Source organism: Struthio camelus, chromosome 2 (genome assembly GCF_040807025.1).
Source record: "Struthio camelus isolate bStrCam1 chromosome 2, bStrCam1.hap1, whole genome shotgun sequence".
Taxonomy (NCBI): Eukaryota; Metazoa; Chordata; class Aves; order Struthioniformes; family Struthionidae; genus Struthio; species Struthio camelus.
Window position 1 is genome coordinate 110,641,084 of NC_090943.1, and position 16,189 is coordinate 110,657,272.

General features: G+C 34.1%; 1 protein-coding gene across 2 annotated transcripts in view; it reads left to right on the top strand.

The window, feature by feature from the left end:
* The window catches only part of TMX3 (thioredoxin related transmembrane protein 3), a 30,559-nt gene extending 15,032 nt beyond the window's left edge, over positions 1–15,527 (top strand). For both annotated transcript variants that reach the window (XM_068932084.1, XM_068932085.1), the window contains exons 10-16: positions 2,736–2,834; positions 4,009–4,066; positions 4,635–4,688; positions 5,029–5,085; positions 8,951–9,080; positions 11,374–11,442; positions 12,462–15,527. In XM_068932084.1, coding sequence (XP_068788185.1) covers positions 2,736–2,834; positions 4,009–4,066; positions 4,635–4,688; positions 5,029–5,085; positions 8,951–9,080; positions 11,374–11,442; positions 12,462–12,728 — 734 coding nt within the window. In that variant the 3' untranslated portion in view covers positions 12,729–15,527. The remainder of the gene's footprint in view (positions 1–2,735; positions 2,835–4,008; positions 4,067–4,634; positions 4,689–5,028; positions 5,086–8,950; positions 9,081–11,373; positions 11,443–12,461) is intronic.
* The last annotated feature ends 662 nt before the right edge of the window (positions 15,528–16,189 follow it).

Consider the following 16,189-nt stretch of genomic DNA (forward strand, 5'->3'; position numbering starts at 1 on the left):
CTAGTAGATGAGTTACAGTTCCAAACAGTTAGTCAGACTTTTTCTAACAATTTTTCTATCTGACCATGAAGTGAACTGGACTTTTTCGGATGTGTCAAGTTTGAGGTTTTTGTGCTGTATTAGAACTACTTTATTAGTACAGCAAATCTTCCTTCAAAAACCTTAAAGAAAAGGAAATTGGTTGTCCTCTCTTCCTAGTATTAACATTTAGAGGACGAAAGTGGCAGTACTGAGCATATGTGACTTAGACAGTTGTGTTACATGTACTTTGGTAATGGAAAATGATCAGACAACATGACATCTATGTATGTATAGTACGGAGAATGATTGATCTTTCTGGAAGGAAAAAAAGCCTAGACAAAAAGTGTCCCTCGCAAAAAGAGGTAAAGGGGACATGGACTGTAGACACTGGAACGGTCCATACACAATTTCAAGCTGGAGAAACTGTTCTAAGTTTAGCTGTGTTTAGCTTGTAGACTTCAGAATGGCCACCTGAGAGTAGTAGCATTTCTTAGCATTGCTGTAAAGCAGCGTACCTGCCATTTATAAAAAGTGTATCTGAGTGGAATCTAATACTTGTATGTGCTGTATGCATAAGTATGTATACACGTGCATACTTATAAGCCAACCCATGGTATGTATACATATAAGTACAGCACTTATTTACAAATACATCTAGTCTTTATTTAGTCTGTTTACAAATACATCTAGCCTTTGACATGTATGCTTTAAATAAAGATGTTCATTTCTGAGTTGAAACTTGAATTTGAAAATGTATTGCTGAGAAAACTCTTCTGCTTTTTTAATTTCTAAGGATCGACAGTACTACAGCAAAATGCTCTAGATGGGCCATCAAAGTGTGATTCCATAGAATGGCTACCTTTTTCTTCAGTCTGCTGTCTTTGCAGTCTCATCCTCAAAGAAGTTTACTCAGCAGCTTCCCTGATTTGTTTTTGGCCTTTTTGATAGGAATGAAGAGGGAAGGCAGGTCAAAGAAATAATTCCAAATTGCTTTGTGCTGGGTGACTGACTTGAAAATTCTGGCTGCTAACTGCTTTGTAAAAGTTTCCCTTTGTAATGTACTAACAACGTTATGGTAAATAAAATTAAACAAGTTATGCTAAAGGAGTATGAGAGACTGAATGAGGTTGTATGTGTAATTGCCACCACTGGGTCACTGGGTAGAAATTGAGCATTGAATAGATTTCCCCCCCCCCCCCCCCCCCCCGGAAAAATACTATTTTTTTATAATTCACACTATAAAATCTAGTGAACTGAGTATGCTAAACACTTGCAAATAATTGATCCACCATTCTCTGTTTGAGGGGAAAAAAGTTTCCCAAAAGATAGGCAGGTAGAGTAGGTTATATTCAGTAGGTGTAACTTAGTCTTATAAAATGCTAAAACCAAGACTTAGTTTAAGCTTCCATGGGTTTACCTAGCGGAGTGTTCCAGTCATTTTTTGTGTAGTCTTCTTTCAGATAAACTTTCAGAACGTATGAATCTTCCTAATGAAAGAGACTAATCAGGCCTTCACTTTTCAAAGGGATTGTAATTTTCCATCACTCAAAGCCTCATGCACACCTCTTCTTTTCTCAGAATTAACTGCATTTTACTCTTCTTTTTGCTGCCTATCCATACTTTTTACAACTTTTATGAATTATTTCAGGCCTCTTTTCAGCCACAGAAGAATGTAGTGCTTTTGGCAGCTGCTGAAGAATTTCTCTGACAAAACAAAAAATATTCATTTCTCATTTTCCTTCATGAAAATGCAAAGTTTTTTTGTAAGAGACTGCGGTTGTTTTTTGATGCTTGCTTCAAGGAAAACTAAAATTAAACGTCTTCAGAATTTCCATTTACTTTTTAATTTCCCTTCCCCCTGGTCTTGAGCGGTATCTTTATTATTTCATTTGAAAGCTTGAATGTAATATTAATATTGCTGATAATTCATTCTGTGCAACAATATTTTTAAAACAAGTTTATTTAAGGGGGATGTGTGTGTAAAAGTTACATACATGCACACGCATTTTTCCTATTTGCTTATGATTAAGATCTAATGGTATGGGTTGGAATTAGGTTCTTTTCAGGTATGGGTTGGAATTAGGTTCTTTTCAGGTATGGGTTGGAATTAGGTTCTTTTCAGGTATGGGTTGGAATTAGGTTCTTTTCAGGTTGTATAACTAGCAGTTGAAATCATAGCCTTCAGTGTTACTGATTCTGAATGATGTGTGCAAATAGTTGTTTATTTGCATTCATACTGATGTTCATGCATCTACTTTTCTTAATTTCCTTCTGTTCCATTTAAGAGCTTTCACCAATATTGCTTTCCATATTTTTTGCATCTCTTCACTTCTTAAACTTGAACTCTCTTTAAACACAGGAATTAAAACTGTTCCTTTCTGCCTGGTTCACAGTCACCTCTTAGAACAGTATTATATTTACCCCTGATTTGGGTGGAAAAGAAATTTATCAAACCAGGTTTTTCTATCCAACTGCTATAATATACTTGCTTTTAGTTTAATAATTGCAAATACTGTCAAAAAATTCTGCAGCTGAAGAGAAATGTGTTCATGAAATCATGTCTAACAACAACAAAAGGAAAAAAATGAAAAACTAGCATTTTCCTCTAAAGTATTGGAATTATCTGCAAAAAAATAGTTTTTCTATTTGCTTGCTTATTTTTAAGAACAAGATGTGTGTTTAATCTTCAGCAATTTTTTTTTTTTTGTTTTTAGAGTATGAAGATGGTGATCTGTCATCCTGGATAAACAGAGAAAGATTTCAGGGTTATCTTCATGTAGATGGCTTTACATTGTATGAACTTGGAGATACAGGTGGGAAGCTGCTGTCATTGAACTCTTCTGCATCTTTTAAATGACCGTTAATTTTGGTTAGTGTTTAAAAACGTACTTTAAAACCCCAAAGTTAGTTAATCTGGTAGGGTTGATAGTGTCTACTGATGTTTGAGTTGGTGGAACCTTTTCTATTGATTGGTGGCTTCATCCAAAGCCCACAGTAATCCTTTCTTTGCAACATGCAACTTTGGTCCTGTAAAAGTCACCAAAAAGTGAGTGGGGCTTTTCATTTAAGATTGCAAAACTTAATATATTAAGTCCTTGAAAACCTACCAGGATTTTTTATGATTGATTTGAAAGATTTAAATAAGGAGCTTACATGTGCCTAATGGTTTCAGATCTCTTTGGAATGGGTATGGTGAGGAAAGGAGAAGAATATGTACCAAAGTGGACCCATTTCTTTAGCTTTTCTCTAATAAAATTTTGCAAGTCAAATGAAAACTTCACAACCAAGTAATTTCTGGCAAATGACTTGTTCTACTTTTAAAGGTGTATGTTCACCAAAGTAGCAGAAGCTACTTCAAGAAATGAATCCTGAAAAGATCAGTATGTTCTGATGTTTGGTCTTTATTACGTTCTTTGAAATTATTTGATGAATCTGTGTGCTGGGTCTTACAAAAGCTAAGCTCCTCTGACAAAGGACTGAGCTAGGAGGCTGTCTTTCTAATTTAATGTATTCTTGTCTCTGCCACTAAATTCTTACCTTTTCTTCCTGTAAAGATACTACTACAAATATTTAAGAACATTGAACAAAAATAGGAGGTGTTGAATCAACATAACTGTGGTTGGATTACTTTGAACCAGTTTGTAATTGCCGTTATGTAGTAGTTTTTCATAGTATCATATGTATTATATGCAAATACACAGCTTGAACAGACAGCTGTGTATTTGTCCATACTTTTTCCCTTTATCTTCTTTCTACAGATACGCTTCTCATAGAGCACAAAAGATGTTGCATTAAGTCACATATTAATTTGCTTTGAGTAGTTTAAGAAAATCAGAACTTGGGTAGCTAAAAGAGATTATTTTCCATCCAGATTGGTTTATACTTACTTCTAACGTGGAAGATCAAACAGGATAAGTTTTATTTTCCGTAAGAGAATGTATGTATATTTTTTAAAGTGTTTTTAAGGTATTTTATTCCTTATTTTAGGAAAACTTGTGGCTATTGCAGTCATTGATGATAAAAACTCTTCAGTGGAACATACCAGGTACAGAAATGAGTATTGGTGACACTGGGAGAGAAATATGCTTATATGGTAGGAAACTTTATTGACATATAGAATTTTGGAAGTTTCCTGAAACTCTTTAACTATTTGGAAATGATGGGCTAAATGAAAGGTTTTAACTTGTGTATATGGCAGTATTGAAGCCCATGTGAGTTTTCAGTGAGAGTTTTTGATGGGAGTTTCTGTATTGGTCTTCTCACATTTGTCACTTATGAGATCACAGGAGGAAATAAGCATCTTTGATCTTCGTGACAGTAAATGAGTGTCTTTTTAAAGCTCTTATGTTACCTTTTTAATACAGAAAAGAGTACTTGAGTTCAAAAAACTGAGATAAGCTTAAACAGAAGATTGTTCTTCAGTTGTGTTAAAATTAATTTAGTGATGCTTAGTTTTTAGTTGTCTGCGGAACAAGGTGTTTTGTGTTAGTGGAATTGGGAAATTGATAAGATACTAGTTGCTGCTTATTACAGAAATCTAGATGTCCGTTGTTTGGATTTTGATGGAGTATGCGCTGCATATCAGTGTGACTTCTTTTTTTCTCCCTCTCCAGACTAAAATCTATTATTCAGGAAGTTGCTAGAGATTATCGGGACCATTTTCACAGGTATGCCTATGTGGTACCACAGCATTTTTAACTGAACTTCAGCATTTACCTTTCTAAGACAACAGTCCTTTTTGATGTAAAAATAATGTTATGGTGTTTACCTTGTTATTGATCTGCTAATGTTAATACCATTTCATTCATTCATAAGACAATTTCATTAGTCATGTTTTAGAAGGCCATCTATTCTGTAGTCTGGTCAGTTTTTCAAAGTATATTGGGTATTCCGCATGTGCTGTCATCTTCACTTGTAAGAAAAGTATTTAAGGAAGGACTTTTGATACTGAAACCCGTTATTCTGTTTTTTGTTTCATGATTATGGTTTTCACTGCATCTCTGGCAGGGATTTCCAGTTTGGCCATATGGATGGAAATGATTACATTAATAGCTTACTAATGGAGTAAGTAAATTCTTATTTGAGTATTACTTCTTTTCTTGTACTTGTCACTAATTATATTTAAATTTAAAAAAAAAAAAAGACCTTCTGAAGTATTCCTGCTTTTCATGGATTGGGGGAAAAAAAAAAAAAAAGATTGCTGTTCTCGAAAGTCAGCATGTAACGTAACAGTTGTTTGTCAAACTAAAACTGCTCAATTTAATATTAGAAGTTTGGCTTACTGTAAAAGAATGGCCTTGTCAGTCATCACTTAAGTTTTCTTTGTTAAATTAATTTTTTTACTTTACAAGGCATTTAAAAATTAGAAATTGCTACAGTTTGTAACAGAAAATATAAATAATGTTTATGTATTATCTGTTTTTATTCGTTTCTGGAGAGACATGTTTTATTCCTATTGACACTTATTTAAGACTGATGCTCGTTTCAAGTGGCTGTTACTTCGTTAGCCCTGTTTTTCTCAGGAAAGCAGCTGAACAGCAAAGTACGGTGATTACCTGAGATTTTATAAGACCTCTTTGTAAGAACAGAGGTAGATATCAATTAGTATTTTAAAAAGTGATTTTTGGAGAGGAAGGGATACGTTAATTAGCAGATCACCTAAATTCCTGATTTCACCATGAATTTGAATGTTAAAATGTGCAGAAGTATGCTTCTGTTAGAAGTGGTATAAAAATACCTAGAAGATGTTGTCTGCACTTGACCCAAGAAATGTAGTACGCTTTTGAAATATGTAAATTGTTTAACAAGATGCCCACCATCTGCCCTTATTGTGATCTTTGTTTAAAAATACATAATTAAAGGTTTAGGTTGCTTGGCATTTACAGGTGACTACTTTTTCTCTTCTGGCTTTTTGGGTTAAAAAAGGGAGAAACAGAAATAAGTGTGCCAGCTCTGTAAGGGCAGAGTTGATCAAACCCTTCTGGGGATCCTGAGACTCTGCACTGGTATGCAGTATCTCTGTTAAACAGTATCCATTCCCTCATTTTTGGCTTTGCAGTTGTCACCCTTTCTGGATCTAAGACCACAGGAAGACTATAAGGTCAAATTAACAAAGGTGGATAGATCTGCAAATATTACACTTTAAAACTGTGCAAATGTGTTTGTGCTACTAGAAGTTCTGGGAACTTCATGGAGGCACTGGAATATATTTCTATGGATTGCCTGTAGATTAGTAACTGAACAGAAGTAATCTGAAAATGACTGTGTTGCAGTTGAAGTGAAACAGTGTGATTGAGCTAATGATTTTATAGCTGCCAAAAGTAGAACCTTCCTCCCTTTGTTGTTGCCTGTTTTGTGTAGGCTTTTATAATTGTCTGACTGTATGCAGAGCGGTTTAAGACTGTTTTATCCAGACAGAAGTGTTGACTTTTTTTGGATAGGAGAGTAGGGGAGTTACTTTGCTAATCTAGCAGAAAAGTAAATGTCTTCCTGTGTATTCTACTGAGTACAAGAACTGATATGTGAAGAAAGAGGACAGGGGGATGAGATCCCTAGGAAGGAGCAAAAGAAGGGGAAAAAGACAAAAGTGCCGTTTATAACAGTAGTGATTTGGTGGCAATTTCTACGTCTGTTGAACTCATTTGTTTAGCTTCACTCTCCAAAACGCCTGATTTTATAAATTGTAATATATAGAAATTTTTATTAAACTATTCAGAGGCTTCAGATTTATTTTATAAGCAAAATGTATGTGTTTCCAGGATAAGTGGAAATCAGCAAAATATGTTCATGATACAGGTAGGAGTTCTTGTGTTATTTGAATAAAACTATTTTCATTGCTTCGGTTTCCCACTAGATGGCAGCAACTGGAAACGAGCAAAACAACCTCTTGGAAAATGAAAAATCTGTTGCTCTATGTGTGTATATATGTTTGTGTGTGTGTATATATGTATACACACACATTTTAACTGTAGTAAATACGCAGGGGAACAGATTCTGCTCCTTGTCAAAGGACGAAATAGTATATGATTTATGGAGACAGTTGTATTAGTCCTTGATAGAAGTACAATTATGGCTGGGGCTGTAACTAATAGATATTGTCATCTAAATGTCTCTTCAGCAGTGGAGGAACATGCTTTTGTTGGTTTAAAAATGATATTGCTGAAAGCTATGTGTAGAAGAAGCAAACAGTGTACTACTTATATTATTGAAAACAAAAAATATATTTTTGTGGAAGCTAGCCTGTTTAGCATCATTGGAAATTGAACTGTACATCTCCGTGGACTATTAACTTCTCAGCTCTTGGAAGAAACAAATCAAGCAAATGTTTTTGTGACTCTTTATATAGCATATAAAATTTGTAGGTGGAGTTCATCTTTTGGTAGCTCTACAGAAAGTTGAGAAGACTCCAAGAACCTCAGTTACCGTACTGGTAAATGCAATCGAAACACTTTGTGTGTGGGGGGGAGGTTTAACTGCCTAGCATTAATTTCTGTTCCTTACCTTGATAAGGAACAAATAATAAAACGTGTTGTATTTTGGCTAGGATGAGGTATTATGGCCAATGTTGTTAAATTCTTACCAGGTGCTTGCACATACACCTGATTTAGTTTGGCTCCTGCCTATATGTCTTGTTTGTTGCTGATGAGTAGAGAATATAAATGTCTAGAGAAAAGTTGTATTTAAAAAAATTTATGTTGAAAGCTTTCACGGCTGACAAAGTTTTTTTGCTTTTTTTTTTTAATCCATTTGAAAGGATGAAATTTTGTTATTTCTATAGTTGGTCTTACCTTTTTTGAGATACACTGTGCTTTCAGTTTGAGAGTTATGAACTTGATCTGCACAGTAGATCTTAAGTATTAAGCTTCTTAGGAGTTTAGAAAACTTTTGTACAGCAGTATTAAAATTTTACATTTACAGGTTTGGAATTGAAATTTTAAAATCCTGAAATTTGTGAGAAGATTTTGAATCATTTCTATGGCTTCAAGAAAAATGGAAGTCTTGAGTAATTATTTAACTAAAAATATTTTAATGAAATAGTTGATTATGGGCTCCAATTGCCACAGTTAAGGTTAAAGTCATCAGTATTAGATACGTTAAGTATGTATAAATGTGTCACTGTTAGACAAGAGTGAAGAGTAAAAAAAAGAAGTTTACATTTCTTTTACTATGAAGGAAAGACACCTAATATCTTAATGTATTTTAGATCTTGTTTGTTGACTTAAGCGGTATTAAATTTTTCTAAGCAGTCTCTAACTTTGAAGTTGGTTCAACTTTGAGTCATACATTGGACTATTTTATCTCAAGAGGTCACTTACAACTTAAATTTTTCTATTTCTGTGATCCTAAAGAAAGTTTAGGCATGTGAAGTTCAACTAATGAAACCTAATTTAAAAATTACTTGCAGCTGATCTGCTACGTGTAAAAGAAATGTACTAAAACTTCAGTTGGTATATCTTTTTTTTTTTTTTTTTTTTTACCTTGATAGGTAGAGGTTAATTGATAGAGCTGATCAGTAGTTGGATGATGGCTGTATGAGATTGCATTTTTGGATTATAGTTTAGCCTTTGTGCTCTAAAGCATTTCTTGTGTGTACTAATAGTACATTTCAATTAGACAACTACTATCCAAAGTATTTTACTAATTGCCAAATCACTAGTTAACTGATTTGCAGTCAGTTTAAGTGTATAAAATGCAGTAGGCTTAAGTAACTTCACTGACACAGATGTGAAGGAAAAAATCCTAATGAAAAACACACTTGCACCATTGAGGTGATTCTCTTTCCCCTTCCTTTGTGCCACGGCCACTTTTTTAAGCGTACATATGAAGAGAAGATTAATGGACACACTTTTAAACAATATAGGAGACATTTGATTTATAATGTTTTGTGCAGTATTTCTGTAAATATCTAACACTTGTTTTATGTTTTCAGTGACTTGACAATCCCTACTATTGTGGTATTGAATACCTCCAATCAGCAGTACTTTTTGCCAGATAGGCATATTGAGAACACAGAAGACATGGTTCAATTTATTAACAATATCTTGGATGGTACAGCTGAAGTAAGTCTTCAATGTGACATGGAACGTACTGGTTGATGTTTATTTCCTTAGATATTAAAGCGGGGAAAAAATAATTTGGTTACCCTACATTGCTATGCAGCGTGCATTATCTTTGTCTCTTCATGATGTGTTGTCAGTGAATGCTGTGATTCTTGAGGTGAGCATTTGCTCACACTTCTGATTTCAGAACCTCCGAAAGAAGATTTTTGTTTTACACTCTGTTTTTCCTCATGTAGCTTAATGTTAGGTCCTTTTTATTGTAGTCACTGGTAAATGGAGAGGGTTTTTTTATCCTTTTTGTGCTTTACTTTAAATGCACTTGTTTAAAATTGCAATTTAATCTCTTACTTTGAATGCATAATTTAACTCCACTCTTTCTTTTTTGGGGTGAATTAATAAATCCAGTGGCTTGATGAGTGATAGGTTCAGATCCAAAAGCCAGTGGTATGTTTGCATTGCATGTTTCAGATAGATATGAAGTTACCTCTCTTTCTGCTCTAAACCTGAAAATGAGCTCTTTGTTGCAACAGAACAAAAATATTAAAGCCATGTGGAATTGATGGCTTGCATACCTTTTTTTAACCTTGGTAAAACAAACTCATATTCACTTATGCCCGCAGTGTGCAGTAAGATGGGCAGAGAGCTGTGTTGTGTAGATGACCACCACCACCATGGATCAGAGGCTTCCTTTGTACTTATGGGACAAGAGGGCTTTGCAACTAAGGGAGGCAGTGCTAGCAAAACACTTGCTCTGCCTTTTGGGAGAAGCCTATGTTGAAATGTTTGGTTTGAGCCTCAGATTACTTTATCGTGAATGTTTACTGTGTTAGCTGAATCCTGGATTATATTCCAGCAGCGATTTTAGGTGATTGGGGCAATAAGTAAGACTCTAGAACATTTCAGTTGTATGGGATGCTTTTATTTAATCTAACAAATTTATGTAGCAGAGTATAATATAAATTGATCTGCTTACTGTTCATGAATTTACTGGCTATGCTTCTAGTTGAAAGGCAAGAGGTGTTCCTGTAACTTGATGGTTCGTTGTTCTTCAGTTCTCACTTCTTTAATGCTCATTTCTTTCATTGTGTTTTAAAATCCTGAATTGTTATTATTATCTACTCTTCTGTATTTAAATATCCTCCCTGAAGCACCAAGTAAAATTGATTTCTGTCTGCTTTTTAACTTTGAGAAATTCTTTTTTTGTGATGCATTGCATTTTGTCATAGTATCACTCATGCCTTTGTACTTTTTGTTTACAGTATTTCAACTAGAATGACTAAAGGTCTATCTGGATGCACATCTGTCTTAGCCCTATCACATAAATATGAAATACAATATGTGATGTCCTTTAAGCTAAATGGAGCCTATATATATATAAAATGACATTACTTTGGCTACTTTCAGGCCCAACAAATTGTGTAACTGTTAAGGAATGGCAGTCTTAAATATCCAGGTAAAGAAGGGAGGGAATAGAGACTTTCTGAACCATAGTGAAATTTCAAGGGGAGGGGAGTATAACTCTTTTTTTTCCCCTCTCCTCCCTCTTCCTTGATAAGTTTTAGATAATTCACCTTCACTTTTTTATTTTCTTTGTGATTCAACGCAGCTTTCTTCAAATCTGTCTCATCCTTATGGACTTGTTTGGTAATTTGGGGGATTTTGATCAGGATTAAGTGTTGATAAGTTGACTTTCTCCAAAGTGTAGCTTTTCAGGCCATTTGTTCCTCTAGCAACTCAGACCAGTGAAGACTGGGCCTGTTCAAGAGACAAATCGCCTTTGAATACCCATAGTATTTTGAAGGCTTTTCTAAATTAGGTAGTAACATAGGTGTAGAGTGTAGTTATTCAACACAAGCTTTGTTTGTTATACCTACATATCCTCTTGTTACTCAGTTCTTAAATTTTCCCAGCAGCTGCAGTCGTAGTTTTTAAATAGATATCCGTTACCTGAAGGAAAATTCAGGTGATCTTGTTGCAATTTTATAATTTTTACAGATAGACACCTGGTAGTTTCTGTTAATGTTTCTCTGTGGTAAGAGATGATAAAGACTGCCTGTTCACTGTTAAAGTTGACATTACTTGCTCTAAACTGTTGAGAGCGTTTTTCAGGCGGCTATTGAAACACTTGTCCGTGCTTGAGAAGTTGGAGTGTCTGAGCATCATGAGATGCAAGAATAATTACTTTTCATTTCCTTCTAAAGGGACTTAAGATTGCAAGGTCTGAAGAACGAACTTTTGGCATCCTAACTAAAAAGTGTCAACAGTTTTGACATGGTTCCCTTTGAAATTTCAGGCACAGGGTGGTGATGGAGTTCTGCAACGAATCAAGAGAATAATCTATGATGCCAAGTCCACTGTAGTTGTAAGTGTTTTTTTTTTTTTCTTAGTTAACATAGTAGCATTGCCAGTCAAATTGCACATCTTTTCAGAGGATTTAGAAGCACTTTTATCTAAGATTTTGAGTTCTGGTTTTTGTTTTTATACATACATACATGTGTATGTATGTATGCATATGAATATAGTAAACTTAAGCCTAATAAACCTATCTCGATTAACGCTTTAAATAATATTTTACAATGTGCTAACTGTTCAATATGTGTATAGTCAAAACCACAGTCTGTCTTCTATTTTTGCTCCTTTCCAGTTTTAAAACTTGCCATATATTTTAAGGGATAGAACATGGAGAATTCAAAATCTTTTCCTTGACGCTTTTCGCTTCGTTTAACTGAAAATGATAGCACATCTGCATTCTGAGAAATGTTATGGTTTCACCTTGTTAGGGCATAAGCAATTTATTTAGTGCAGTTTTAAAGAGATTTTTGTCATCATCCTTATAGTTTAACTATGCTTAACAGAATTTTATTTGGGACACGTAAATAAATCCATTTCTTCACTTGTCCTAGACAAACCAAAAACTTCTGCAGTGAGTTTAAGTTGGAACATGCATGTTTCTGTATACGTGGCTTCCAAACTTTTGTGAGTGTGCTACTTTTAGCCATCAGTTTCTAAAAATCAAAAGTCCCTCCCTATCTGCCATATAACCTGTTGATTACAGTTTAGTAGAAAGCTCTATAGTGGAATGCTTTTGATGCCTTATGATGACTCAAACTAATAAAATTTTGGTCTACACAAATGAGAACTAACATTATTATTTCAATACTAATAGATCAGTTATTTCTCAAACTTACAGTTGGCATATCATTCACCATCCTGGTGGAATACTTTATAAGAAGTCTCAGAATTTCTAATATTAAACTTAACATTAGAATGATATGATGATTCCTACTCCCTGTTTCTGAATAAACAGTCATGAGAGAATTTATGTGGCAACTTTGCTTATTCACTAGAAGGGTTTTTGACTTCCAATTTTTGTTCCAACAGTCTGTGTTCAAGAGTTCACCGCTTCTGGGATGCTTTCTCTTTGGATTGCCCCTGGGAGTCATCAGCATTATGTGTTATGGAATCTGCACAGCTGATACAGATGGAGGAATGGATGAAAATGAGGCAACTAAGAAGGAAAATGGTGATCGGGAGCTCACAGATGAAGGCAGTGAGGAAGAACAAGAGGAAGAGAAGAATGAAAACTATACAGAACTTTCAGATGGAGAGCTTAAACAGAAAAACATATTGGAAAAGAAAAAAGACTGAATTGTTTAGCAAAAGAATTCTCTAGAATTTCCAAATAGACTTATTTATTGAAGGTAGTCATTTATTGATGATCTTCATGAAAGAGGACCTTTTTGTCTGCATTATGGTAGTTTTGACTTGCATGTATTCAATTCTTTTCAAATATTCACAGGAAAAATGAAGTTGGAAGTTCTCTTAATTGTCTGTAATAGATTGTCAGAGAAGTGTAAGCCGAAGGAATTTGCAGGTAAGACTCTGCTATTTTTTTGGAAGAGTTTTTTGAAATGTGCATTAGAACGGTGAAATAAAGATGATACTGCTTGACTTTAGTGTATGTGATGAACTACTAATAATTTAGCCAGCTAAACACTCATTTATGTAAAATTAAGGCTTGAAACCAAGGAAGATTGAGAGATATGCAAAGTCTTTCAGAGGCTGATAGCTAAAGACAGCTTAGTTTTCCAAAAAGTCACTTATTTTACTTGTTGCACATTATTTTGGAATAAATATTTTTTTAAAAAAATTATATAAAGTTAAAAGTAAATTGTTATGAATTAGAGGACTGTTTTATCATGTAATAATATAATTACTGGCAGTTGAGAATGTCTGCTTGATAGAGGAAGTGGGTGGGAGTTATATGTTAAAATAGGTTTTTATTAGAGCTTTATGCAGCTAAAAGTTACTGGAGAGCTACGTTAAAAGCTTCTTTTTAGAAGAGGACTTCCTGTTAAATTGTTTTGTGTGAGCAGTTACACGCATTCTTAATGCATATCATCTTACCTTAAAATTTTCTGAATCCACAGTGCAATTTAATGAGGGAAGACTTAAATATCAGAACCGTTTAACTGTTTTGTGTAACTAATGACAAACTGTTTGTGAATGGTGTAAACTTGTTTACAATGTTAAATTCAAATTGTTACATATGTTTGAGGTTGTTGATGTTGATACTTATGAGACTGTTACCTGCCCTGAAGAAGTGAGCTGATGGAGCATAACTGTAACATTCATAGAGATTTGTCAGTGAGATGCATTTTCACTACCTATTTAGTTGTAAAAGTCACTTTTAATACAGCTCTGTGACTGTGAAAAGGACTAACTTCTCTCCAGGTTAAAATCTTCAAGGATAAGCTGTAAGGCAGCCTTTGACATTGATGTCATGAACAGTACCAAGGGAGAGGGGAAAAAGAAAGGGGAAAAAAACAAAAAAACAAAAAACTTATGTTGCTTCTCTCCTTTGTATCCATGGGGATTTTTTTTGTTATATTACAATATACAGATTTTCATGTTGTCTGTATATGGCAGCTTGATCACATAAGAAATTACATGCTCTGGCACTAAATTAAAGAATGTTAAATATGACTATGGGTAAGCTTAAGTAGGTTTTGTATTGGAGTTAAAACTTTGTGATGATATAAGTCCTAACCAGGGAAAATGTACCTTTTCCATTTAGGATTAGGAAATTTTATTCTGTTTAAGTAGTTTGGTAAGAGCTGGCTTCATGTTGCAGTGCAGAGTGCAATAAGTAGATGCCTCACTTCAGAGATACTTGCTACCAAATAGTGTAAACTAAGTCTGAAATAGGAAATTATTTTTAGAAAAATTCCATGTCTGAGTGAGAGTCCAGCTTTTTTCCTTTAAGGAGGAGAAAAAAGACTGAGTTTACAGAATATTGAATAGCAGGTGTCTGATGTGTTTTTTCTTCCTTTTGGTTTTCTCCTTTTTCCTTCTGTGAGTTGCCTTTTTTCTTTTTTCTTTTTTTCCTTTTTTTTTTTTTGTTATAGTAAATTTGCTTAGTTGGTTGTGAATAGGAACTTGTTTTCTTGCTTTTTAAAACTTTTTTTTAAATCTGCAGAGTACTTTGAGGTGTAGTTTTAGCATACCTTTGAAGAGTGAGATGCTTAAATGTGCTTAGAAAGTTTGCTTAACATTGCATAGATGCTCTTCAGTTATGTTGTAAGAAAAAATCACTTAATGACAAGCCTATACATTTCTCTGGACTTTAGTGCAATTCAGTGCAAATAGTCAAAATGTAGAACTATGAAGAAAGTAAGATGTTGTTTTATCTATGATTTGTCTCTTTTAATAAGGTCTCAAGTACAGATCAGTTTTGCATTTAATTTTGGATCGGTTTGAGCCTGAAGCTTTTGACTTTCTATAAACCGAATTGGTGACTGGAACACTGCTATTAATTCTATCCTGTTTAAAAAAATAAAAAAATAAATTCTGGATTCTGCTGCGCTGAAAAGAAGTGTTTCTACTGCAGTCCTCCATTTTTGTGGTTATTCTTGTTTGTGTTTTGACTATAAAGTCAAAAGAGCCAATTACCTTACTGAGAAATCTTCTGAAGTGTGGACCTGAAAATGGTAAATGCTCTGTGAGACACAGATCGCACTGGGATCTGCTGCAACTGTAGTATTTAACTGATAGACGTATGAGATAAGTATGTCTTGTCAGTCACTTCTGAATTGTAGTATCAATCAGATGCATAAAAAATGATTGAAAATCAAGATTGAAATGTACTGCCATTTTCACTAAATCTTTCTCCTAGCTATGTTTATCAAGGAATAGAGGAGAAGAAAATCATGCAAGTCTTATACTGAGTCAGAAAAATGGTATGCTCTTAACGGGATTTACTTTGATTATGCAAATAATTTAGAATGCTATCTGAGGGGGGATCTGGCATTTTATTTTTTCTTGAATCTCAAAAAGTTTCTTAAAGCAACTTCACTGTAATAAATTCTTTGAGTTCATGAAATAATGCTGCTTTTTGGAGTCAAGTGTAAGCCTTTGTTTTTTTCTATAATAAAAACATTGAAAAGAGCTTGTTTCCGTTGTTCAGTTTATTCTGTGTTGAGTTTAGATATAACCCATTTTGTAGGAGGCAGTATTTCCTGGGACTTTCCTTCTAAACATACTTTAGACTGAGAATAACTCATTACGGAAGTGTAGTAACTTTTAAGAAGGCAGTTCATCCCTTCTGGTACTCGTCTTCAATATTTTGAAAATACTCTAGATGTTAGAGTTAATAGTTAAATCCTTTAGCAAATTTCCCTACACTATTTAAAAAAAAGGCATTTCTGGAAAAAATTTTAAAATAGCAGTTCTTTCACTTAGCATTCCCTCAGATTCCTACAGGGGTTTCTATAGTTAAGAGAACCTAAGGGTGACTTTTTTTAGTATACTTCCTTTTGAAAGAACTTAATTTTAGGTAGTCTTGACTGTTGCACGTTTACAATCTCTTATTGCTTCAGTTATTTGTATAGGATGTTTTAACAGATACTGTCCACACAGTGGTGCTCACTGCTTAAAGTATGGAATGATTACATTATGATAGATCTAAAGTACTGAAGACATCGCAGAAGTGCTTAATTTTCATGAAATGTTTAGATAAAATGTTTCACATGCTCTCTTTTTGTCCAAAACTAATTTAACCTGTTCCTCTTTTGCCGGCATGTTTGAAGAGAAAGTAATTTTACTTGGAA